At 37.7% G+C, this 24,468-nt stretch overlaps 1 protein-coding gene across 4 annotated transcripts in view; it reads left to right on the forward strand.

Annotated features, from left to right (window-relative positions):
• QSER1 (glutamine and serine rich 1) overlaps positions 1-24,190 on the forward strand; it is a 42,913-nt gene extending 18,723 nt beyond the window's left edge. For 2 of the 4 annotated variants that reach the window (XM_027705274.1, XM_027705273.1), the window contains 10 exons: positions 1,668-5,372; positions 8,242-8,537; positions 9,644-9,760; positions 10,400-10,533; positions 12,175-12,386; positions 13,978-14,115; positions 15,365-15,462; positions 19,287-19,439; positions 20,546-20,641; positions 21,263-24,190. In XM_027705274.1, the coding sequence (XP_027561075.1) occupies positions 1,668-5,372; positions 8,242-8,537; positions 9,644-9,760; positions 10,400-10,533; positions 12,175-12,386; positions 13,978-14,115; positions 15,365-15,462; positions 19,287-19,439; positions 20,546-20,641; positions 21,263-21,403 (5,090 nt within the window). In that variant the 3' untranslated portion in view covers positions 21,404-24,190. Of the gene's footprint in view, positions 1-1,667; positions 5,373-8,241; positions 8,538-9,643; positions 9,761-10,399; positions 10,534-12,174; positions 12,387-13,977; positions 14,116-15,364; positions 15,463-15,944; positions 16,069-19,286; positions 19,440-20,545; positions 20,642-21,262 lie in introns of those variants that run through there. The other 2 variants (XM_027705276.1, XM_027705275.1) reach the window with 2 other exon arrangements.
• The last annotated feature ends 278 nt before the right edge of the window (positions 24,191-24,468 follow it).

A 24,468-nucleotide genomic window follows, 5' to 3' on the forward strand; every position in this document is an offset into this window, starting at 1 on the left:
TCTGCCCCTCAACAAAAGTAAAAATATAAAACCTAACAGTTCTATATTAGTGCTTTTGTGACCAGTTCTTGTCTGGTTTAAGAAATTACCTGCGTAGTAGGAAGGGTCTTGATTTATGGAAGAGAAAGAGAAAATACAGGTTAGATGAGAAACTAGCATTTGCAGTTAAAATAGGTATAAATTCTTCCTGTTCTTTGCTGCTTCTGGATGGCCCTACCCTTGTGTTAGTGAAAGAGAATCCAGTTGAACATGAAGTTGCAGTTTTTTAGAATAGGGGGGAAAAAAGTGCATTAAAACACTGTTTATGCCTTCTTGCTCAGAAAGACCTTATTGTTACTAATGAAAAATACCTTGGCATTCCTTCACTATCACATCTCTTCATATCAGTTGTCTTGAACTGAAGGGGAGAAACAAAGAATTTATTTCTCAGCTTCACCTGAACCTTCAAAAGCAATTGTATGATTAAGTTGCAACCAGTTTAAGAGAACTTAATGTATTTTAAAATGAAATTTTTTTTAACTGAAGGGTTTTTTTTCAAAACAAGCTTTATTTGCTGAGAGTTTTTTAATTTATTCTTAGATGATCCAAATCTAAAATCTGTTTTAAGTATGGCAGAAGAATGGAAAAAGTCAAATTATACCAGAGATTTTATTTTTGTCTGATTTGCACACCCGAGTAAATTTCCCAGTGGAAATTCATTCCTTTACAAGAATTTTAAACCTCTCTGGGAATAAACTTGTCTTCTTCGCTTCATTTTCATAGACTTTGGAAATAGTACACAAACTTCACCAGTGCCTGCAAGTTACTGGGTGAAAAGCTCTGAATGATATGGATCACTGGTGTGAGCCTGAAAGCTTGCAAGGGAATTTCACACTCCTATTTCAGCTGGAGTAGCATATTCTCTTGAGAAGTCTTGTTTAAGGCAGGATGTCATACCGATGGCTGGATGCAAATAAGGAATATTATACTTTTCAGTTGGATGCTGTTGCACTGTGCAGATAGTTGCTGTCTATGGATATTTTGGACTCTCACTTTGGAAAGCATACAAATCACATTTATTGCTTGTATTAAAAGTCAAAACACTCCTTTAAGAAAATGAAATGCAAAGTGTATAGACCATTAGCTGTTTCACTGTAAGCTCTGAAATGTTTCCCGTAAAGTGAGTTATAAAAGTACTGGTGAGGGTAAATGCAGGAGATGGGATTGCTCCTTTAACTGTGTATATATTGCAATTGGTAAGGTGTAATTTTGCCTTTTTACTGTATATTGAATGTGTTCGGGGCTTTTGATCGGTTCACTATGAACTTCTTAAACTGAAATAAAAACTAATAAAGAACCTACAGTTTCAAAGCAGAATTAATCTTGTACAATTTTTTTATAAACAGTCTGCACCTTAGGGATATGAGGTTTTCCCCCCAGCAATTCACTGCAGGTATAGAGTTTGGAATTGTTAGAAAAACCTGCACTTCTATTTTAAAAATTGCCCACAATAAGTGCCTCACTTAGTACGGTTTTTTAGTTTAAAGGGTGGTGATTCTGGAGAACGTTACATTTGTAAACGCTGTAAGAGCTTACAGTGAAATGACTTAGAGAAATGCAGAGTGCTGTAACTTGTAAAGCTCCCTTATGCTCTTTTTTCCTTCTTGTTTTGTTTTTGTTTTTTCCAGGTATGCATTCCTCAACAGCCACAGAACTGTTTGTTACTGGAGCTTTGCCAACCTCTGGAACATTTCCACCAACATCTGCTTTATCAGCGTATCAGCATCCCAACACTTTCAGCAGTAGAAACTTTGCTACTACCCCTTCTCTTACTCTTCAAGATACTACTTTCAGTGCTACATCAAACGGTCTCTTAACTACCCATGATCCTTTATTACAGATCAAAACCTCGCAAGGCACCGTCCCCACCGCTTTGACATTCGAGCGCCTGGGCGGTTCTGTGTTAAGTACCAGCATCCCACCCCAGTCATCAACATATCGCTCCGCTCAAGAATCTGCGCCCCACCTCTTGCAACCTCAGTTTAGTTTGTTGCCTTCGACCCTTGGAGGAGCTCAGCAGGTGTCTCAGGCGTACAGCACGTCTGCCTTCACCGGTTCCACCGCGTCGATGGACAGAGCGCTTCAGCGAGAATGTAGTGTCATTAAACACCATCAGCGGCCTTCAAGCACTCAGTCTGTTCAGCCTCAGCTGGCTGTTTCCCAGCATTCCTTACACAACTATTTGACGAGTACCAGTGGAGTTAATTTTCAGGATACCTCCAGGCACTCGGCATTATCCTGCAGTCCGGTTGGAGATGTTACTCAGGTGAGCAATGGAGGACCACAGCAGAAGACTTCTCAAGTCACGGTGGAACTTGCTCAGTCGTACACATCTGCAATTCCATCGCCTGGTTTTCCGTCTGCTTCCACGGCAAAAGTGAAAAACTGTTCCATGAAGCAGCCTCCGGGGTCGACAAAGACCCCCAAACCTCAAAGTGTAGCTCCCACTGTGCAGACACAAAGCTATGCCAAAACTGCACAAAACCAGAGTTCTGTCATTACAGGCCAAGCACAGATCTATTCTACAGCACAGCTCCCGAGCCTCTTGTCAGTCAGTCAGTCCCAAAACTATGTTTCCTGCCAGGCTCAGCATGTGCCACCTGTCAGTCACTCACAGGATTTCTCATCCAGCAAGGTTGAGAAGCTGCCCTCACTGTATAAAACACTGACTTTTTCTGGGCAATCCCAAACTATTACTTCTGATAGTCAGACTCTAAGTTACTCCTCAGAGGAACAGGTATTGACCTCAGTTCCAAATGAGAACTACTCTGGGCAATTGAGGGAACTTGCTTCAGTCAACCAGTCTCAGAGCTACTCTTCTAGTCACTCTCAGGGTTTATCTCCAGTTACCCAGTCCCAAGTTAATTTTTCATCTCAATCACAAGTTCTATCGGCTGTTAGTCCTTCAGAAAGCTATTCTTCAGGGCAGTCTTTAACATTAACATCACCTTCTCTTTCCTTTAATGCCTCTCCTCGGGTACAAACTCTTCCAGCCTCGAGTCCTAATCAAAGCTATATTTCTTTACATTCTTCTCAGAACTCTCAGTCGCAAGAATCCTCCTCTCCACAGTCTCAAAAGTTTTTGCCGTCTGTCCAGTCTCCTTTTGCATCCCCAGCTCATTCACAGACGCTGCAGAACAGCAGGCCTTCCTCAGAAACAAAGACCTACGTTAAGAGGAAGTCTGACTCTAACCTGTATGCCTCATCCAAACAGGAGGAGGAGTTGTCAATGCAGGAGATGCAGGCATTGCAGCAGCAAGCTACTCTTGAACCTTCCACTCAAAGCCTAACTGAGGAGGAAATCAATGCTCAGGATGCAACATACAGGGCCTCAAAAGCAAATGACAGATACTCTCAAAGCGTGATCAGAAGTAACTCTCGCCTTGAAGATCAAGTTGTTGGACTTACTCTTCAGGGAACAAAAAAAGATGAAAGAATGGTCAGTTCTGTGGAGCAGCTTTCCCAACACATTGGCCATATCAGCAGCCTAAGCCACGACATGAAAAAGGCGGCGAATTTAATGCGAACAACACAAGTGACCGTGAGCGCTAAGGAGCTGAACCAACAACATTCTCTTATGCATAAGGTACATGACAGTAAGACTCCAGAACAGCAGGGCCAAGTCATTAGCACGCCACCGCAGGTCCAGTCTCATGCTCTGAGACACGGCCATCAGCTGTGTCTGCCCAGTGCACAGGTACTGCTGGAGTCAACCTGTGACTTGCAGATTCTTCACCAGTCAATCCTGCAGTCGGGTTTGGGACAGGCGAAGGCATCGCTGCAAGTGCAAAGAATACAGAGTCCTCAACAGGTGACACATCCGTTCCTTCAGATGGACGGTCATATTATTCAAAGTAACGGGGGTCATTCTCAGCAGCAGCTTCATAGTCAGAATTCAGAAGTAATGAAAATGGACATTTTTGAGTCTGCAAAACCACTACAGCAACATCTGACGGCAAAAGATCATTTTACTCAGACAAATCAACATGATTCAAAAAATCAATTTGTTTCTCTTAGTTCAATATGTTTCCCAGAATCTATACTTCTCAGTGATGAGAGGAATATATTATCCAATGTGGATGACATCTTAGCAGCAACAGCAGCAGCCTGTGGAGTGACTCCATCTGACTTTGCCAAATCAGCTTCTAATGACGAGGAAATCCAGACTGTTGAAAATAGTGAGGAGTCTAAAGCACAGTTCCGATCACTGGATGTAAGACATGTGTCTTCTGTTTTCAGTGCCTCACCTACTGTAGTCGGGAAGCCAGCAAGCAGAAATAATATTTCTCTGAATGGGGGCCAGATTACTCTAAATCTTACACCAGTGTCAGCAATACAGACAAAAACTGTGAACCCGGATCAACAGCACATTGAAACTTCTGATCAAAATGTACCAACAAGAATGACCTCTCCCACCCTTGGTCCTGGTCAGGAAGAGCAGGAACAAGGGGCTGTTCGAGTTAAGAAACAATCCAGCATCAGTCACGAATCTGAGGAAGATAATGATGCTTCTGTTGATGGTACACTGAATGCAAGAGACACAGAGTTTGTTTCAAGTGGTAGGAGCCTAAGTGAAGAAAGTGCTGCTTCAGAGAATGATTTCAGTGTGGGTGGTGATGATGGTACATTAGCAGGTAACCAGTCAAAGGTTCCATTGCAGCCACTATCTGCGCCCCAAAGCGGAGATGGAGCCATTAATAGAACTGAAGAAGAATGCCAAGATTTAGCTCAAGGGAACCTTCAGAAGAAAAAAAGCAAAGGAAAAAGCCAAAACAAAAATGCTGCAGAAGATGACAGTGCAATTCAGAAACAGGTAAAAAGAAGCGGGCAGTGTAAACGTCAAAATTCAAGAGGAAATGACTCCTGTTTCACTTACTCCTCTCCTGTTTCTGAAAGTTGTTATGACACTTACCAACATCAGGAAAGAATGAGGCAAAAAATTAAAGAAGTTGAAGAAAAACAGCCCGAAGTCAAAACAGGATTTATTGCATCTTTTTTAGACTTTCTAAAGTCTGGGCCTAGGCAACAGTTTTCCACTCCAGCTGTGCGAATGCCAAACAGGACTAGGAGACCAGTTACACAAATAGTTCGTGCCCCTTGCCTACAGTCCTCTGCAAAGCCTCAGCCAGCAGCAGCAACACCTGTAGCTCCTGAGGTTAGTGGAGAAAGTCCGACCAAAAAAGCTGATGAAGAACTTAAGAAAAATTTAGAAACGTTGCCTTCATTTTCTTCTGATGAAGATGATTCCGTGGGTGGTAACCATGATCTTCAGAAGAGCATCTCTACTGCATTGTCAGCCCTGGATGACACATCTGATAGAAAGATCAAATCAGGTAAAATGGTTACTACAAGTGTGTATGTTGAAGGAGATTTCTGTAGCTGATGGGGGGAAAAAAATGAAAAACTTTAGCTGTCTTCAGGTAAAGGTTTTGATTTGTTTTGGTTTTGGCCGTAATTAAGAGTTTTGTTCAAAAGGTGTATTGACTATGGACTGAACTAGTGTTTTCCACAATTAGAAAATATGTAAATAAAGTTTTTCATGTTACTTAAGTATGACTCTTCTAATGCCAAAGAGTTATTTTAGCCCGGAGTTGGAATAATGCATATGTTATCTTTGTTTCTGGCTTAGAATGCTAAATATGATTTTCATCTGGAAACCTCAACAAACTGTCATGTCAGAGGTTCTAAACCTATTTTTGAAAAACTCAAGCAAGAGAACATATTAATAATTGCCATCAGCAGGCATTAAGCTCTTCTTAGGCAGAGTTAAACATGCACTTTCTGTGATGCTAACGTTGCACAAAATATGTTTATGAAACAACTTTTGCACTTGTGAACTGAGCACTGGTTTGACTGGGCTTGTCCAAGGTGGGAGTCATTTGAGTTTTGATTTCAGCCATAGTAATGAGGGGTGTTGCAACTCCATGTTGATAATACATTGCTAGCAAAAGAACAAAATCTGGGAAGGATTGTTTTGGGCAGGGAGGGGCAGGCAGCAACCACTGATCGCAGTAGTAGGTAGTTTTCCACACACTTTTCAGTTTCATTTGTGTTACATCTGTTTGTTTTGAAGTATTTTCAACATACAACATGTTTTTGCCTAGATAGACTTTTTCAGTCAAGTTTATTTTTTCCTCTGGTAAGCAATTAGAAACTATCCAGCCAATCCCATAACTGTACTAATTCAGGAAAAATGCCATTGTCTTCCAAAATAATTACAGGGAGAAAATGAAACATTCCTTTATCTTTTCTCAGGACTCGGGACCTGTGACCCATAGGCTGATTCTTAATAAGATAGAATTAAGTAATGGTTTCCCTTTTTAGATTAAAGAAGAGAAGGAGATTTTTTTTTTTATCTAGGAGTGATGTGATTTACTGAAAAATACATAGCAAAACTGAACTTAAATTGTAATAATCAGACCTAAGATACTGGGAGAATATTACAGAATACATGATATGCTAAGCAATGCTTTATATTAATTACTATTCTGTATTATTCTATGGATATTTCTATGTAATTGTTAAGTTCATGCATTTTGGAAAGTCTGTTACAGAGGATGAAGTTCCTCCTGTGTCTTTCAGTTGAATATGTATTTTAAACAAGCAATCAGTGACTGTTTTTCTTCCCCAAAAGCCAAAATGTGGACAGTGCCATGGTGTGAGCCTCTTGCTGAAGTTTGTTAGTTTTCATAAGCCATTTCTGCATACAACATCCAGAGGAAATATGGATTTTTAAAAAAAGGGTTTTTTTGTTAGGTGGGAATTTTCATTAGTGTTTTATTTGCAGTAATTTCTTTTACAGTATTGCTATATATTCTTTATTATCCACAAGGATGTAATATTTATACCACCAGTTTCTTGAATTCACCTTCCTGATTTGTTATGTACAAGATTGTTCCTACGTTGTACAAGATGCTTAGTAATGACATCTTACTTGCTGGTGTTTTGCAGGTTTTCAAATAATTCCCTCTTTTGTCTGTTTTTGCCAATAAGTATAGAAAGACAAATACTAAAACACAGTCTTTTGTTGATAGTATTAAATAGCACGTGTCTTTATCTGGTGTTCTGAAGAATGTGTAGCTATACTTGGGGAACTAATAATGCTGTGTCTAATTAAAGCTGGCATAGCTTTCACTGAACAAAGAAATGGAGCATATTTGCAATAATGTGATGTGATATATCCAGAAGAACATATTTCATGGCTTAACAATTTTACTGAATTGATTTAATGGATCTTCCCATATTCGGTATATAGCTTTTGTATTGACACATTAATTTCACATGTAAATCTTTTGTTTGGAGTCACTTTTGTTAAAATATGTTACGTTGTCTTCTTTATAATTTTTCAAGTGAAAAAGTCAATAATTAGCAGTGATTGTAACAAAGCTGTAAAATGGTTATTTAAAGTTTCCTAAGTGATTAGTAATTGTCTTATAGAAAATATAACTTGATTTCTTTTAGATCAGCAAGTCAGTGTTAAAATTAATATGTGTAGAAGACTATAAAGTAATATCTAAAAAGGATTCTAATTTTTTTCAGGTGGGAAAGAATAATAATTTTGAAAGGTGGGACTTTCCTTTGGCTCTTTGGAATAGAGGAGGAGAAGAATGTTCTTTTCTTTGTTTTGTATCATCAGTTCTCATTGCTCACCTCTGTTCATATTAAAAACCATCAGGATATTGCCAAAGTTTTAATCTGGAACTTCCAGTTACACTGTCATAAGATATGAATGATAAATGTCCAAAAGTCATTCAGAAGATGTTTTCCTATTCCATATGTGTTTCTCTTTCTGTAATCCAGTTTAAAAAGACTTGACTTATCAGCAGACTGGAAACAAGATTCAGTGTTGTGACCTTTACTGTTGTGCTTGCTTATTGCCACAAAGTACAACAGTATTTCCTGGTGATCTGTCTGTAGCTATCAAGTTGTTTTCTAAAGCATTCATCTTTGTTAATCCCAGATGCTAACAGATGCAGCAGTTTAATACAAACAGAGGTATTTAGCTACAGTATTTTTGGTTTTGTTTGAGGTTTAGTTGTGGCCAAGATACCGCTTCTATTTTAACTCCTAGAACAGGTGTTTTTCCTAGAATAGTTGCTTTTAATATATATTGTAACAGAAAAGAGGAAAACTCTAGTTTCCATTTTACATTGCTAACCCTTGATCATTTGTTTAACTGAAATATGGATTTTTTTCCTTCAGAAACTGAGAAAGGGACAGTTGTCACTGCTGCCACCACCACCACTACTGCTGTAATAAAGCAGGAATCTCCCCAGACAACTGCCCCTGTAGGCAATGTGCAGGAGAAAGTGAATCCAGCTGACCCCTTGAAAGCAGCTCAGCAGGATGCTGTGACTTCAGAACAATTGGCAAAAACGCAGGAGACCGTGGCAATAGAAGGATGTACTGACGAGGAGAACATGGACAGTGGAGGAGAGGGCATGTACAGAGAACGTGATGAGTTTGTAGTGAAGATTGAAGATATAGAGACACTAAAGGTAATCTGAATATTTGCTGGGGGGGGGGGAAAAAATCATGAAAAAATCCTGCGTGTGAATTCAGCCTCAACAAACTACCAAGAGGGGAGAGGCTGCATATTAGTTTTCTGTTTCTATTTTAATATTCCCTGATTGCTGCCAAAATGCCTCAAAGGTATCTTTCTAGTGCAGATTGCCAATGTGTTTTGAATGTACATGACCCATTTTATGCTACATACACAGTAAAGTAAGTCTGCTTGCTGGTAACCTCTGTTAGAACTTGGAATTACCTGTCTGAATATCCAAAAGCATAAATTTTTCACAGGCAGCTGACTGCCTTTTTTTTTCCTTTTGTTAAGAAGATAGGACTAGACTTCCAAGTATAAGGTATTGAGGAAATGACTTTTAGATTTTTGCAAAAGATCTTGATTGTCTTCTTTTTTTTTTTTTGGTAAGAAGTTCTGCTTGGTATTCCAACAAGAAATGGCTTCCATAAGTAACCAGTACAGCTCTTCACATGAGTTTATGTGAATTTCCTTGTTGTCTTTGATTCCTTGTTTTGGTTTGGTTTTGTTGCTTCTTCATTTTAAATTCTTCTGTGTGTTTACCTTTCCTTTGGTGGCTATCATAGCCAGCAATATTCTTAGTCTTAGAAAATTTGTAATACTTTTGATTATTTGTCTGTGTTCATCCTCTTGTGAGCTGCAGTTTTAAATTAATTCATGTAGCTTTGTCACATGAAACAAATGCTATCAGTTTTAGATATTCCCCTGTCACTTATAAAATGGATTAAAGTATGTTAGGAGATATTTTGAATTTCAATTTTATTTTAGTTAGTTGAAGAGTCATGAAAAAGTAACCAAATATGACCAATATGACTATATGTTTTTCCAGAAGGAGTTTATTTGAATTAGTCATTTTGTGTAGGATTTATAGAGAATTCTCATTGAAGATAATAATTACAAACTTGTCTTAATGCAAACAGCATGTGATGACTGAGAGTTTGAAATTTCAAATTACCTATTTCAACTTTATCCCAGTTAACTTCCTCAAAAATAGAGTCCACAAACACATTTCAGGAAGAAAAATAAGCACTGTTTTGAGCAAATAATTTTATGTTCTTACAGGTTGCTTTGCAAACAGGAAAGGAGCCTCCAGCTATCTGGAAAGTACAGAAGGCTTTGCTGCAAAAGTTTGTTCCTGAAGTGCGAGACGGACACAGAGAGTTTGCTGCTACTAATAGTGTGAGTCTTAAAAATTCCTTATGAAGCCCCATGGGAGCTGATTTCCTTAATGGAAGTCTAGGAAACAAAATAAAATAAGATTCTGGCATACATTCTTAGCAATCATCCTTGAGGGGAAAAAAAAACCCAACCAATTTCTTGACTTCCTCCAACTCAAATTCTCTCTAAATATATTCATGGGCAGAGTTTTTCCTTTCCAATGTGGGTTCTTTGGTATCATTTAGGGTGCATAAAGGAACAAGTTTTCCCAGCCAGAATAAAGTCAGTGGAAACAGGCTCGTGAACCAACTGCTTTCTCCAGTAGGAATGATAGAGGAGGATACAATTTCAACAGGCAGCCTCTTGCCAGGCAGAAAATCCTTTTGGGATAGCACATGTGGAGAATATAATAAGGGGAGAAAGTGAAGCCCAAAGTACCTCTGGCCTTATTTTCCTTAATTTTAAATATTATCTAGAAATCTGATGGAGAAGTTTTCTTAAATTACAAATGCTGTTGAATAGCATATCCATTTGATGTGTAAACCCTTTTTTTTATACTGACTTTTTGTCTTTGGTATTGACATTTTCAATTGTTAAACTGACTGATTTTATTTGACTGAAACACTTGTGGGTTTTGTTGTGGTTTTTTTTTTCTTGTAGTATCTTGGGTATTTCGGAGATGCAAAAACAAAATACAAACGAGTGTATGTGAAATTTGTTGAAAATGCAAACAAAAAGGAATATGTGAGAGTGTGCTCAAAAAAACCACGCATCAAGCCTGTACAGTCAGCAAGGTATTTTATTTCAATTTGTTTTTTATTTTACCATATTGTTTTCCCATTAAGAACACACCTCTTTTAATAAACAGGAGTTATAACTTAGGATTGTTAATTCTGCTTGAAGTTGGAAACTGAGAACTGTCTGTTTTGTTTTAAGAAATCAAATATAAATTACTGCCATGTCAAGACTTTCCTACCTTAAATCTCTTCAACAATAATTTATTTTGGAGATGTCAGGGTTCCACGTGCCATTTTTTCTGTCATCTTTTGCCACAGAAGCCTACTGATGTAATGATTTTAATTTTTTGTGTGTTGTTTTCTCGTATCCTGAGGACTTGAAAAGTTAGGTATGTTTTTCTGGATTGCTTTAATGACTGGTCTGTCCTACTATACCAGTAGTACCATGCTTTCTTCTCAATCCTGGGAAGTTAATTTAAAAACAGATCTTCATTGCTGTGCTCTTCATTCAGGAAAGTACTGGAGTTTTAAGTCTAGTTTGCTCTCAAAGAAAACAGTGCCATCAGATAATCAATCTTATGAAATAATCTTGATCTACTTAAGACTGGCCAGGGTTTTGGTGCTCTTTTTTTCTTGGGCTACAGAAGACTGTTCCAGAACCTGTTGCTCCAGTGCTGTGAAACAACCCCATCTTTTAACAAAACATGCTCGTGATCAGCTCGTATCCATGTGCCCTTCTCTCAGTTCTGCTTTTGGCTTTTCCTTCTGTTTTTACTGCATGGTGTATTTCTGGGGAGCAGTCAGATCCCACCTCTGTCTTTGTTTCACTTAGGCTGGATTAAACAAGGTCTTTCAATTTTTTAGTCTGGGACAAGCTTTCCATTCCTCTCATCGACCTACTGTCTGTTGTCTCCATCCATTTTGGGCTGAAATCTTCACCTCTCACAGATGACTTAACCTTGTTCTCAGTGTTCCAGAAGATACAATGCTTCTGCTGTACATTTCACTGCTTTCCCATTTGAACATTCCCATCTTGACAAAAATCTTGCCTAGTGCTTCCCAGAATTGCATTCATTGCCATGCTGTCAAAACTGTGGTGTGTTAGTCCTAAAATACATAACTTTGTATTTATAGTATCAATATTCCTGTTTGTTTTCCTGTTGTGAGTGGTGGGAAGAGAAGGGAGAGGAGTGTTCTGGTTTCTTATTCTAGTCCTCAAGTTCCTGCATTTCCTTCATTTCTACCTGGATGATTTTCTCTCCCATCTTTGTGCAGATACAATATCCCAAATTCACTTTGTCAGCAAACCTCAGATCTCATTGATTACTAATATTTGTTCAAGTGTGTCAAGTCTGATTTTTTTTTTCATTGAATAGTCAATTTTAATATTAGCTCCAATCTCCTCTGGCTCATAAACTCTACAAACATTGGGCAATTTAAAATTTCTGTGCCTGTTTATCTAGTTATAAAGTTGGAATATTATTTAATCATAGGTAGCTGAGAATAATTGTTAAGCATTATATCAAAAATATAGTAGTATAATGTGTATGACCTAATTCCCAGTTACAGTTGACAATGAAGTAAGTGTATATAATCAGTGGGGATTATAATCTGGTTAAATAAGAATATGGCTATTTTATTAATGCCAAATCTTGTGTGGTAATTATTTTCATGAAGATCATCTTTATAATATTGCAGGACTATTCATTGCAAACCTAGTAATAGCAACATCAAACCCCCTGATCCACCAACACCAAAACCAACAGCAACAAAAGTCTCTTCTGTGAAACCCAAAGCTAAACAGCCAAAGGTTAAGGCTGAACCACCACCAAAGAAAAGGAAAAAGTGGAAAGAAGAATTTTCCTCTTCCCAATCTGATTCTTCACCTGAGGCCCAGAGCGAAGAGGATGGTGAGTGAGATACCACTGCTGGCATCTGAGCTTAACTGAAAAGAGTATTATAAAATTGCATTGTTTGACCGTGCACATTTTTCTGTACCAGCCTCAGAAAGTAAATTTTAAATGTAACAGTGCCATGCAAAATGAGTTTCTTAAAACTTTTTCCTTGCTGTTTGTGTATGAGCATAATTGAAGTTATCTTGAATTTATCAGTGAGGTAAATATACTTTTTACTGCTTGTTTTCTACAGTGGGTACAATTGCAAGAGGAGAATCTGATTTGATTTTTTTAATACGTCTCAAGAATGAGCTTCTTCATTAATTTTCCATTGCGACTGCGTGTCATGTCGAAAATAACATTCCTGCAATGTTTGTCTCCATGCAGATGTGGGCAGAATTCAGATGCTACTGTTGCTTTTTCAAAACCCAAGGAGAAAAAACAGTTGACTTTTTTTGGCTGCTTCGTTGCTTGTCTGAATGCCAGCTGTTCAAATGGAGCCTGCTGAGCACATTTGCTGTTAAGACCTTTGTGGAACATTGAGATTCCATGTTGGCAGTAATTCTCCAGGACAGACAGGGCTTTCTGAAGTTTGCAGTCTTTTGTAGAGGTTACCTGTGGTAGCAAATACACAGTGCATTTTGCAGGGTCCTTTTGGTTTATTTCCTGTGTGTTTGAAGCAAAGCTGTGTATTACTCATGCTTTATACTGCTGCATTTCCAAAGCATCTTGGTTACTTTTAAATACAGACAAGCTACCACTGGTGTACTGGAACACTGTCTCTATGAGAACAACACCTTTAAAATACTATTTTTCAAGTCAACTTGCCCAAGTAACCATCGATATGTACAACTCCATGTTTAAAATCTCAAGTAACCTGGTGATGATAGTCATCCATAGAAACGTGTATATCCAAGGAAGCTTAACAGCCTTGCTAGCTAAATTACTGCAAACCTTGGTGCCAGACATGGAGCCTATAAAAAGCTCCAGAATGCTGACTAGAAGTGATGACTGCTCCACGTGCATGTTTAAAATTGCTGTCAATGAAAAAACAAGAGCTTCATTAGAATAAACTCAGATATGCCCTACGTTGCTTCACTGGGAAAATTTGTTTTACGTGTTTTTTGTGAGCTGAAGAATTAGGTGGGGTTGGCTTCGATGGTATGCAGGCTCCTAAGTGATATTTGAGCTCTGGAATGTTTTTTTTTTTCTCTTGGACAAATTCATATTCTGCAGTTTTGGGATGTACTTGCATTGACGTGAAACCTGCGCTTAGGGCATTTTACTTGACTGAAGTTATTCATTCTCCATTTTCTCTAGACTTTCAGCTACAGTAATAGAAAAATGTCTAAATTCCATGAATTTATAATCTAAATGCTGATAGTTAAAAAAAAAAAAGACCTGAACCATTTGTAGCGTATTTGGTGTCTGCCTCTGTTTTTGGCAGGTAAGGAGTTTATTACAATTGACTGCACTGAGTTTTAATCTCTTGGGGTGCCAGTAGGGGTCACTTGTGTTTTAAGAGAGAAGCCTTCAGTTTTGAAAAACACAGATATTTGCAGGATAATAAGGGGAAAAAATTCATTCTGTTCTGATTCATTTTCAGAGGTTGTACCTCCAGCTCCCCTTGTTACTCGCTTTTTGAACACAAGAGCTATGAAAGAGACTTTTAAGAGCTACATGGAGTTGCTTGTTAGCATTGCCTTGGATCCCGACACAATGCAAGCCTTGGAAAAGAGCAATGGTACAGTATGTTTAACATTTGTATGTTCTTACTAGATGTTAAGGTTATGAATCAGTAAATCAAATGTTTTGGGGTTTTTTAAAAGAAAAAAACCACAAGCCTACTGAACTTCTAGTTACATAACCTCATCTGAAGAACACTACACAAATTATTTGTGTGTGTATATATGTTTTTGCACTATCTCTTTGAATAATCAAAGTAATTTGCAAATACTATTTTGTCTGTTTTATTATATCAGACTTGTGCTGTGAATGTCAGAACTGAGCTCTTTGTTACCTTAGCAAATATTTATTTAAAATTAGGAGAGTTTCATTCTTGCTGCTATTAAAAATTCTGCTTTTCAAACTCTGAAATCTTAAAACTGTTGTTAAAGAAAACTATATTAATACACACTTTTTTCTTTGAGGACAAAATATTTGGACTTATTTACCCTAGTAGACTCCAGAATACAAGTGGAAACTTCTGTTTCTCAAAATTTAGGAAAACTCTCCTGTATAAAGATCTCAAAACAGGAATTATTTCATGTGTTATTTAGTTGCAGGCTGTTGTTTTGTACTATATTCTGTTTGGCTGTATTTAAAAAAACCAGTTTTCTGTCCTTTCCATTCCTGGTTTGCTCATATTGTGCATCAGTGCACACTTACCTCAAGATTTCAGACCCATGCATTATGTCAGTAGTCCCACTAAAAGCAAAGAAATTGGCTTTAGAGATAAAAGGCTCCATACTGAGCTGTAAATTTTCATTCATGGCCATGTGCCTGTGTTCAACTGTATATGGTGCAATTCACAGTGGTTTATCAGATAACTTTTATCAGTAAGCACTTTCCTCAATTTCTGTTGATATAAATGCCAGCAGGGTCATCCCTTGTAAAATGGAATAACAAATGTCACAACCACAAACTTGTCTTCATAAAACAACGAAACTATCTAGGAGGAAATGGTGTGAAATTGTCTCTAAAATTTATGCTCTGTGATGCTCTATCTTAATTTTTTCCTTTGAGTGAAGAAAGTCAGAGAAGGAGCAGGAATGCAGCCAGCAATTAAACTGCATAATATCTAGACCAGCTTAGTGGGCTGGTCCGAAAAATAAGATCTTTCTCTCACATCTGAAACTGGTTCATGTGCAAATTGCTTTATTTTTTACTTTCCACATTGTATATTAAGGGGTCAAAGTACAGATTGAAGATGGATCTCATTGCTGTGCATCTCTTAGTAATCAACTGCTGCGGGTTTTTAATGTGTCTTTTAGATGAGCTACTTTTGCCTCACATGAGAAAAATTGATGGTATGCTGAATGACAATAGGAAAAGGCTGCTTCCCAAATTACGCTTGGATCATGCTTTCAAGGTATTCTCTTTCAAATTCTAGGATTTTAAAAGTCATGTCATAAGTAAGCCATTGAATGCATACTGTGCAGGCACAAGTTAAACCCCAGAAGGCACATTTTTAACAGAAGTGAATATGGATTTGAAAGAGATGCTATAAATTTAGTGCTTGTATGTGGCATTTGGAGAGCATTTTGTGATGGAGGAGTTGATACTGCAAAGGTAAAGTTCTAGTTTTACTCCCCATGCTTTCTGGTTCATTCTCAAGCATTTTTTTTTCTTTTAAGCTTCTCAAGTTTGCCAAAAGCAAATCTGTTTCCTGTCCTTCTAGAGCTTTTGGTTAAGTGTTCGTATTGCCTAAAAATAAACTTTTACATGAAATAGCTGTGCTGTGGAGCAGATGTCTGAACTTCTTTGAAGTAGAGAACATGATCAGAGGAGTTTAAAACCAGGACAGAGGGACTCAAGAACAACTCATTTGTGTGCTCTTTCATGTATCTTCAGCATGGAAGGTTGAGAAAAGTGTGGATAACAAGCCCATATTACAGCAACTTTGCCGCGGTAATAAAAAAACAGGTCTGGATGTGGACAGGGAAGAGAGAAGCCGTAACACCTCAGTAGAGAGAAGGTAAACAGGAGGATAATCACTGGGGTTCCTACTGTTCCCACCCACCCTCCAAGCAACAACGCAGGTTTTGCAAGTGCAGTGAAGTGAATGAAGGGTTTTTTCACTCATGGGATCATTTAGGTTAGGAAAGACCTTTTAAGATGGTCAAGTCCGACCATTAATCCAGCACTGCCAAGTCCACCACTAAACCCTATCCCTAAGTGCCACATCTACACGTGTTTTAAATACCTCCCGGGATGGTGACTTCACACTTCCCTGGGCAGCCTGTGCCAGTACTTGGTAACCCTTTTGGTGTAGAAATTTTTCCTAGTATCCAATCTACACCTCCCCTGGCACAACCTTAGGTCATTTCCTCATATTCTCCCGCTTGGGAATAAAAGACACCCTTTTGTCAATGTCTGTAATCAGACTGATTATTTGTTCTTGGTGCACTTTTGAGAACAACAACAGTAAAGCAGATTTGTCTATAAACACATCAGACCAAACTTGCTTTTTTGCCTGTCTTTACCTGTCTTTTTGCTGCCCAAGGTACAGGGACACTTGGAGAATTGTGGTGTCTTTGTACTGCTGTGAGCTTGCTTTTGAGAGCTAAGTGGTGAGGGAGATAGTAACAGACTTGAAAGTTGTGCTTTTTCATCATGAAATCTTTGAGAGATCCCTTTCCCCCCAGCCTATTCCTGGTAAGTCTTGTGGGACGTAAAGTGACATTGTTTCAGGGATGAGAACATCATCAACCAGTGAAACAGCTGTAATTCACACAACTCTTGAGCTTTTTTAGTGTTAGTTATGCTGTTTTCCCAACAGCTGAACACTTTGTACCTGCTTGAACAGAATTTCTTGGGGCTTCCTCCTTAGAGTAGGAAGGCATGGGGAGGGCTGTGTGTTTTTAAACCATACACAGAGCTCCAGAGAAGGTAAAGGTAACATGTGCTAACTCTCCATTTCTGTTTTTCTTTTGTGGTGAGAATTTTGTGTTAATAGTTATTAATGTAGCTGCTTCTTTTTCACCTGTCTGTGCAGAGAACACAGGCCAATTAAGGTGGGCTACAAATGTGTAGAATTTTAGTTACATTCTCAGTACACAAAAAGTGAGAGGTAGCTGAGTTCCCAGTTTAAGGGAAAAAAGCTAATATAATTTTCTGTAATACCAACATGTAATTACAACTGCTTATTCAGTTGGAGTTCATAATGAATGCAATAGCTTTGCTACATGTTCACTTAGAAGCAGATTATGTAAAGATTATATCTCTAAAGTTAACTTAAGCCTGTATTTCATCATATAAGCTGCAAGAATTTAATGGATGTAAGGAAGGGATCTGCTTGGGATGTCATCTGCAAGATAAAAAACCTCTTATGTTTTTCTTTGGTATGAAGGTACCAACTTGTGCCATCCTTGGGTCAATATTTCGGATAAAAATGAAATGCCTATTTGTCATCTTAAGTGTTTGTGTTGGTTAGGAAAATGTGTTTGATACTCCTTAAGATCTGGGTTAATTTGATCATTAATGAAGATCTGTTTCTATTCTACCTTTGATTAAATAACTAGTTCAGATATCAGAGCTGAATGAGGCACTGAAGAAAGCAATAAGTGAAAAATATCATTTGTCATTCACAGTTATCATTTAGTTTGAATAGTTTTACTGCTCTGCGTTGATAGGCATGGATAAATTTAATATTGGTTTTCCACTGGATACAGTTAATATGGAATATATTATCACTGTATTATAAACCAGACACTGAAGTTAGCAGTCAGTGTTTGATAGTTTTGCCTGTATCATATTTTATAGTTCTAGCAGTTTATTGTGTCCTGTGTGAAATTGTTTTTATAAAAACTTAGAAAGTATTACCATTGCCTTAGTTGAAGTTCAGTAAGTGAAGCATCTTAGCTGAATTGTGCAAATTTCATTTGCAAATAATTATCACCATTTTGGGTCTCATGCTCTCAAGGATGCAGAAATCACTAGTATCTTCTTTTTCATTCCAATCTGAATTTGTCTGGTTTAGGTCAGTGGTGGGACCACGTAAATTGTTCCAGCTCTTGGGAATTCTCCAGGAGAAGGCAAAAATGGCTAGAGCCCCCTTGATACTCAAAATCAACCTTGAGAAAAGCTATTTACAGTGGATAGAAAAACTAAATAATTGAAACCTGTTGAAGTTGTACCAGTTTGAAAGCACTGCAGTGAAGCCTGGGTATGGACAGGTTGGCTGCTCAGGGTTACTGCTACCACTGTGCAGCTACCTCTGTGCTGTAGATCTTACAGCTTTTTACTGAGAGGTTTGTTTAATGAAGGAAAAAATTACAGATATATATAAAGAGCTAATAAATCGCAGGCAGGGGAGGTTGTTGAATTCTAGTGCTGTTTGTTAAAATAGAAGAGAAAAATTGAGTCAACTTCATATTTTAACCCAATAGTCCAAGTTAAGTCCTTAAGCATTGATACCTTTTTCTCTGTGCCTCTTCTTCTGCCTCGTGCTGGAGTGTAGTACAAACACGTTCATTTAACTTGAAACATTTTTTTTCAGGACCAGATTATGTGACGTAGCAGAACCATTTGAAAGCAGCTGCTAACATAATGCTGCATTTGTACAACAAAGTTGTATTCAAATTGACTCATGGAAATAACGTAGAACTAAAGCTGGTAGAAATGCAGTTCACTCCCCTGACTTAATATGTCTGAAACTTGTGCCTCTTTCAACCAGCCTTCTACTGCACTGTGCATAAGCTTTTCTACCTTACAGATATGCTAAGAGACAATTAGTTTGCAATTTGCAACAGATGGGACAAAAGCTATGAAAATATTTAGGCATCCAATCCCTGTTACAGTTGGTAGACTTCCTGTGCCTGACTAGGCATTAAATACTTAGAGATCTTCAAGTAACTTGGCCTTGGAGATTCTTGTGTAGAAATTGCCCGGCAGAGCCTTTCTTTTTTTTTCCTCTTTCTCGTGAGAGAATCACTGAGGATAATCTTGAGACACAATGAAAGGATCTTGTGGTCTTGAAAAATTATAGTAGTGAGGAACAGGTGGTCACGCTTTCCAAACTGTATATGGTTGCATGATCTGATAAAGACACTTCATCAGCTCTTTGTGGAAGAACAAATTTTTCACAATAGGCTGCACTCTAAACTTTTCAAAGTAAAATGGCCGATTTGTCATCAATCTGTGGCCATTCTTGATTTTTTTCATAATCCTCTGTCTTTATATGCTCTGTTAAAGAATGCTTTGGAAAACTTTCCTGAACTGACGGTGATCACTCGGGACCCCAAGACAAAATGTGGAGGAACGTCTGTGTCTAAGATCAAAATGAATGGGAAAGCTTACAACAAAAAAACACTGAGGGCTTCTAAGTCAACCACTAAATTAGCACAGGTGAGTCTTCAAAGGGGTTTGTTGCTGCCACCATCTGACTTGTAATATGATAACCACATTTACATTTATAGAAAATGCTGCTTCATGTATTAGGTGTTCTGGTAGGTTTATCAGAATATAAAATCTTGGAGTGAGGTTTTTCTGTAACAAAGGGATGTTAAGAACCAACATTAAAAGCAGTACATTAAATAATCATTTTAACTCATCTGCAAAAGATAGTTTGTCAGCCTTCTGGGCTGTTGCTGAAGCAACAACATTTTGCCTTCAACATTGCAGTTGTTGTGAAGTCACTGCGTAGATCACAGTAATAACAGTTTCTTAGACTTGCTACAAAATCTCCAAAGTAAATGATACAATGGCTTCTAGATCAAAAGTGAAAAAATAGTGTTAATAATGTAAAATCTGAGATTAAAAATTGAGCTCTGTGTTGCTCCTTTCCTCATTTCCAAAGACAGAATGAAGCTGTGTATCTCAAAAAAAACCCAAAATTAAAAAAAATAACATTAAAAAGCAGCGTGGTAAAAAACTGGAGATGTACACACTGTTTATTTCCATATTATTCCTGGGGAACACTATAACTAGATTTTGGCTGGGTGCTGGCTCACATAGGCTGACTAACCTCCCAGTAGTAAACAGTGGCTCGACAAATGACCTGTAAATGTAGCTCACACTCATACTTGTTGTCAAAGTAACATATTAGGTAAGTACAGAGCAGCCTTCTCAAGCACAAAGTGGGTGCTTTTTGCAGTGATACCCATCAATTTGATAGAAAAGTATTTAAGCTTTGGTAATTCTTGCAATAGTTCTTGAGAAGGAGGTGTCTTGCCTCTTTTGGACTTGCAGTGCATTCAGGATAACTGAAAGCATTCCCAAACCTGATTTTGATAAAACAACGTGGAAAGTGGAGATAAAACAACGTGGAAAGTGGAGATAGGAGATAATTATGATATATATTAAATTGCAGTTTGCCAAAATACATCAAAATAATGATTTGAATGAAGCAGTGCATTTCTGAATTGTTGAAAAAAATTGTTTACAGAAGAAAATATCTGAAATATCTTATGTAAATAAGGTGAATTTACATAAAATAATTGTTCTTTTTGCAGGAGTTTACAGTAGATCCAGAAAAAATACAGTTGTATTCTTTGTATCACTCACTCCATCATTACAAATATCACATATATCTAACATGTAAAGAAGAGGTAAGTAATTATTCTCATTGAACTACTTTTACATGCACTGAGGAAATTTATTGAGGGAACTGAGTCCACCTAGAGGGACTGTTTCTTGGTAGATGAGTATGGATTGAGGCCTCCTATTTTGATTAATTCTTTATGGCAAATAAAAGGGTACACTGAGCACATACGTTGCCCCTAATGGGCACTGCTGCTCAGAACATTCAGATATGAGGCTTTCAAGGTGTGTGTGATTCCCTGAACTATTCTTCACTGTTATCCAAAATAAAATTGAAAAAAAAAAAAACCACAACAAATTTTATCCGTGTGTGTAACTCATCAGGTCTAGGAGTTTATTTTGTCTTAGAATGCCACTCCTTTATTTCTTCTGCAAATCCATGGTGGAAATATTTCAGGTAGCAGAAATACAAGAGTTGAGCTCTGGCTTGGTCGTTAAGAAATGTGTTTTTGGGGGCATTTCCTCTTGTTTTTAAAGCACAGAGTTGGGGTTTTTTTCCAAAGAAGGTTCGTATTTAACTGCAGACCTATAAAAATGAAAAATCTTAAATTCTGGCAGCCTAACGTGTGTGTGTGTGTGTGTGTGTGTGAATCTCTCTCTCTCCCCCTCCTTCTCTTTTTTTTGAATAGATTTCTTCTGTTCAGAAGACGAGTGCAGACCTAGGCCAGGAAGAGATTGTGCAGCTGTGCATGAAAAACATCAAATGGGTGGAGGATCTTTTTGAAAAGTTTGGTGAACTTTTGAATCGTGTCCAGCAGAAATGCTCATAACAAAAGTGCATCCCCAATCTCCCATTTTTTTCTACGGCACTAACCTGATGGAACAGAAGGCTCAGAGGGAGGCTCTGATTTCTTTTACAATGCCAGACTGCTTCTTGTTCGTAGCCATTTTTATTTCTCTCTATGGAACTTTGTGCCTTGGCTCGTGCTAAGGGAAAAGTGATGCTGCCAAGGAAATCAGTCCTTTGAAGATGGAACTAAACATAAAACCTAACCACATTTTTAACCTGAAGAGTTATTTTCTATTTTGTAAACTATTGGATAACTTAGTTTTATTTTCAGAAATGTTTTTGACAAGTGATAAAGCATGCACTACATATACTTTTTTCTTTTTTTTTTTTATTGCTGAACAGATAACAACACCTAAAATACTACAGATTTTTCCATCCCTGACTAAGCGAGAGAAAAGTCAGCGTTGGGGTGAACTAATTTTTACATGTCTGGCCACCAAATTTAGAGTTTTGTACATTTTGTGAACAGAGCCGGAGTGACATCAGTTTCTGCATACATATATTGCCATCATAAAATCCAGAAATTTCATTATGCTTTATGGACTCCTTTTACTATTGTCATGTTCAGGAGACTGAACATGGAGTTGGTGCAATCCTATGACTGCTTTTGTGTCAAATTATATTGTAATGAAAGACAATGACCTTAACTATTTTCCCTGTTTTGAAGAAAAAAATATTTTCCTTTATACTGTGTTTTTTTTTTCTTTTGGAAAAAAAAAAGAATTCAATTGTACATTTTATCTCACTAATAGTTGTATTTTTCACAGAGGAAATATTGTGGTTAAAATTGTTACATGTATCTTTGTAATACACTTTCCATTGTTTTCAGTAAATCCTATTCATTTATATGTTGATTTCATATTGTAAACTATGTATCTCGAGGTAACCCTTTTGTTTATACAGGTTTGCTTCAGTGTTAACCAGAATAATGCATAATGCATACTAGACTAGTTTTGCTTTAAGTGTAGTTGTGTTAGACACTGCAATTATTTTCTGATACGTGAAAATAAATTTCTTACTAAACTAGCACTTGATTAACTGAGAGTTTAAATGAAGAGCTACTACACTTTATCTTGGTCAACAAAGACTGTTGATTGAATAGACTATATGCAGTGTTAAACACAGCTTACATAATTGTTTGTAGAACTGGCAGTTGCAGAGCTGTTCTCTTTTTGGTGCCTTTCAAGTCTTCAGACATCTTTGTAGCTTTTTTTTTTCCCCCCCCTCCAGTTTGTTAACAGTTAAGTAGTGCCACTAGTCACACTCAGACAATGAATGTAATGGGCTCTAATCAGGAGAACATTTTCTTTAAATTTGCCAACAGAATGCCTTACTGAGTCATTCACAATGGATATGTACTCTACTGGCGTCCTAAAAGAGAAAAAAAAGTCATGTTGGTCTTTTTTCAGATAATGTAGAGAAAAAAAAACTTCATTCCTTTATCCTTTCACTGCCACTTAGTGCCTTAATTTCAGCCAAGAAAGCAGGGTTCACTATTCATTGGCCAAATGAAATAATGTTCATTGCCATGGGACCTTTTCCCCATGTTTTGATCCTGTTTAGTTGTTAAATATTCATTAGACTGTAGAAGTATAAAGAGTTTAATGAATAGATGTGAAAATGAAATTATTTGATCTTGAGTAAGCAAATAGAGGTTTGAATATTAAAGTATGTACAGAATTTTAGCTGATTAGATTTAGAACCTTGTAGGATGTTTACCGTATTTCCAAAGCTTTTCATCCTTAAAAAGCAATAATTCTCCTTTACAATCTGTATGCAGACTACAATGAACAGAAATTGGTATGTGCTCTTGCCTTTTTTTAAGCCTCTCCGTAGTGGTTTTGCTTTAAAAAAGGAGGCCACGTGTTGCTAAATGCATTGTGCTACTGCTACGTCTGCAACTATCAAGGAGAGTGAGATGGGTTTGGGTTTAGGAAGAATATGCAGATTTTTAGAGCAATCATGGAGCTAATTAATTTTCACAGTGAAAAGAAGGGTAACCACAGGGGTGAAGAGTTTCAGTCGTACTCAAGCTGGTAGGAGCTGAAGTTTATGCAGTGGAAACCAAACAGCAAAGCTGCCAACCTTGGTAGCAATCGGCTAAAACTATTTTCATGTAAATATGCACACTGGAGGTATGGCAGAAACGTGCCTGGTGTACTCTTTAATCCATAGTGGGGATTCCCAAGTTTCCTTAGCGTATTCCCTTAGTGCTGGGGTGGTTGGCAGTGTGTGGAGATTCAGGAGAGGTATTTACTTGCCCAGACAGAGTTGTGTTGTCACATTGCAGTGACATGCACAGCACAAGTTTGGAAATTCCTGGTCTGTAGTTGTAAAGATGATCAGGATACAGACTGAGGGAACAATGGAGTCGGCTCCTTGATGGTGTAGTGAAGAGCTCATCACACTTTGCCTCTCTCACACCCCTTCCCAACAGGACTATGAAGCAACTGGTTGAGAGAGGTCTCTGTGCTTTCTGAATGATTATTGTACCACTGCTGTGGACTTACTCTAGGGTTTTGAATCCAGAAGTAGCTTTAGGAAGCTGCTTTCAGTCCTTAGAAGCTGAAAAAAAGAAATGAGAGGCTTTTGGAGTAGCTTGTCCCTATTTTAAAAAGAAGGTAATTTTAGCAACATTTTAAAAAAAAAGCAAAAAGGAGGCCAGGATGCTCTGCACTGCCATAGAAGGTGACCTGGCTTATTTTTGGCTGTTTTATTCTCAAGGCCAGTTAAACAAGCACTGTGCCTGTAGAAGACAGGGGGAAAAAATCCTGTCGTGAATAAAAGTAACTACCCCAGTCTATTGAAGATTAATATAGTGGAGCTTCCATCTTTGTCTTGGGCTGCAAAAATGGTGGCTGAATCATTGATTTACCAAATTAGAATAAGTAAAAACGTGGAACTCGGAAATGTGGTGAAGGGTCGTAAATCAAAATAAAGCTTCGTTAGTGGAATTGAAGAGGGTTTATTTATACTGAAGCAAACTTAGGAAAAAAGTCAATGTACAAATTACTTTTTTTGCACAAATACTTTGCTCTGTTTTGT

This window comes from Neopelma chrysocephalum, unplaced genomic scaffold (genome assembly GCF_003984885.1).
Source record: "Neopelma chrysocephalum unplaced genomic scaffold, ASM398488v2 Primary Assembly neopelma1_323, whole genome shotgun sequence".
Lineage (NCBI taxonomy): Eukaryota > Metazoa > Chordata > Aves > Passeriformes > Pipridae > Neopelma > Neopelma chrysocephalum.